Source organism: Octopus sinensis, linkage group LG2 (genome assembly GCF_006345805.1).
Source record: "Octopus sinensis linkage group LG2, ASM634580v1, whole genome shotgun sequence".
Classification (NCBI taxonomy): domain Eukaryota; kingdom Metazoa; phylum Mollusca; class Cephalopoda; order Octopoda; family Octopodidae; genus Octopus; species Octopus sinensis.
The window spans coordinates 17825261-17827804 of record NC_042998.1 but is presented as its reverse complement, the minus strand read 5'-3'; the positions used below and the strand labels follow the sequence as shown (position 1 = coordinate 17827804).

General features: G+C 34.0%; 1 protein-coding gene across 1 annotated transcript in view; it reads left to right on the top strand.

Annotated features, from left to right (window-relative positions):
- The window catches only part of LOC115222525 (transmembrane protease serine 7-like), a 51246-nt gene extending 50489 nt beyond the window's left edge, over positions 1–757 (top strand). The window contains exon 7 of the mRNA XM_029792782.2: positions 561–757. Coding sequence (XP_029648642.2) covers positions 561–725 — 165 coding nt within the window. The 3' untranslated portion in view covers positions 726–757. The remainder of the gene's footprint in view (positions 1–560) is intronic.
- Positions 758–2544: the final 1787 nt, after the last annotated feature.

Sequence of the window (2544 nt, the reverse complement as noted above, 5' to 3'; positions counted from 1 at the left end):
TCCACTGTCTTAACCACTGGGCCATCGCCCATTATATATTATAATGGAATAATTACTATGAAGCATTGCGTAGAATATATTGTATAAGGGATCGTGGGTAAGGCCAAAGTAATGCGAAGTAAAATGCAAGGTAAATCACAAGACAACAAATATGTGAATTAATGTAGACTTACTTTAGGTGTGTTTACAAAGTCTACAATAATTCATATATTTATTTTCTTGTGATTTACCTGAGGTTTCTCTAGAATATCTGTAGAAATAACCTTAAAAATATATACAGGTATATGTTTGCATCTGTGTATTGTATGTGAATAAGCATACATTGTGTACATATTTTCCCTGTAATGATAAATTTCCATAGAAGAAAAAGAAAAGGGAATATAAGAAAGCTGAATAATTACCAGAGGATGTGCCTTTACGTCCCAGATATAAAGGGTTTTGTAAAACTTTCTGCGCTGTTAGAAGCTTTCTTACTTTCTGTTTTCATTTCCTAATTCGGTATTACAAATCTTGAAGCAAACCACAACACTCTTATATATTTCCTTATTGTTTTGTAACAGGGTGACTCTGGAGGTCCTTTGATGTGTGCAAGAAATGGCCAAATGTTCGTTGTTGGAATTGCATCATGGGCAGTGATTGGATGTCGTCGCGATGGTTACCCCAATATGTTTACTAAAGTGTCATCGTATAGTGACTGGATATTTACCAAAATAGCAAACGACTGATTTAATGAAAATAAACTATTTTCCTAATTCAATCTGTGTCGGTGTGAATACTTATCTAACACATGTCGTCACATCTATAGTATTTACTTCTCAGGAGGTGCTGTCATCTATTATCCCCTCCTCACAATTGTAATTGTTCGCTACATCGCGGTTCATCTATCGCGGTACCTGTCACGGTTTTTTATTTAAGCTTACGTCGATTCTGTGTATTTGTGTGTGTCTCTCTCCCTCTGTCTATCTATCTGTCTCAACCTCTATACCCTTTGGAAGAAGATGATCTCTTTCTTTTCTCTTTTTCTCTCTTACTTGTTTCAGTCATTTGACTGCAGCCATGCTGGAGCACCGCCTTTAGTCGAGCAAATCGACCCCAGACTTATTCTTTGTAAGCCCAGTACTTATTCTATCGGTCTCTTTTGCCGAACCGCTAAGTGACAGGGACGTAAACACATCAGCATCGGTTGTCAAGCAATGCTAGGGGGAAAAACACAGACACACAAACACACACGCACACACACACACACACATATATATATATATATATATATATACATATATACGACGGGCTTCTTTCAGTTTCCGTCTACCAAATCCACTCTCAAGGCATTGGTCGGCCCGAGGCTATAGCAGAAGACACTAGCCCAATATGCCACGCAGTGGGATTGAACCCGGAACCATGTGGCTGGTAAGCAAGCTACTTACCACACAGCCACTCCTGCGCCTATCTGTGAACTTTATTCTGTCTATATTCTTCTATCTACTGTCTTACTCTTTATTCTTCTATCTACTATTTTATTCCTTTATCGACTGTGAATTCCCTGTCTAGAACTTCCAAACATACTCATCCTTGTCTCTGATGACGGAATACCCAGTATATGGAACTACTAACCTATCACCTAGGATATCCCAGAAACAGCTGTAAGACAGGTAATTATTCAATTAACTAATCAATTAATTAATTACCTCAAATTCACCTTACTCTAATTAAATATTGTAAATGACTTGAGATACTCGTCCTTCCTTAGCTTTTGGTGTGCTTTTCCTCTAATATATATCTGCGAACTCTGAAACCTGCTACACATCCCTAGTTCCAGCCTCAGCTGTGAACTTGAAACCCAATGGATGACCAGTTATAGCACTTAAACAGCATACCTATTTGTTTAGATCACCAATGAACTGATTATTCATATTCTCTCTCTCTCTCTTTATATATATATATATATTATATACATATATATATGTATATATATATATATATATACATATATATATGTATATATAATAATTATATATATATATTACATATATATATTATATATATATATATATTATATATATATATATATGTATTATATATATATATATATATTATGTATATATTATATATGTAATATATATAATATATATATATATATATATATATATATATATATATATATATATATTATATATATATGTATATATATGTATACATATATATGAAAAATTACATATAGGTACAAGGTATCCCCAAAATGTGAAAATACGTAAAAACACAACGACAGATGAATATGGGACAAAATTTCAAATGAAATCTAGCCCTTCCTCAGTTGTCGACTGTGATATTACTCCCTGCTTCGGGATTTCAACGACAAGACAAGAAAACTTCATAACATCGCAGCATCCAGAAAAATTTTAAATATAAAATTTGTGGAGGGTTAGGGATTCGAATGAACAAACGACACCAGAGTGGACATATGGAAGAAAACAGACATTAAGGGCTGTTAGGCCAAGACGAATTGTAATGGATAACGCCTAGGAGAAATTTTGAAAGGATATAGAA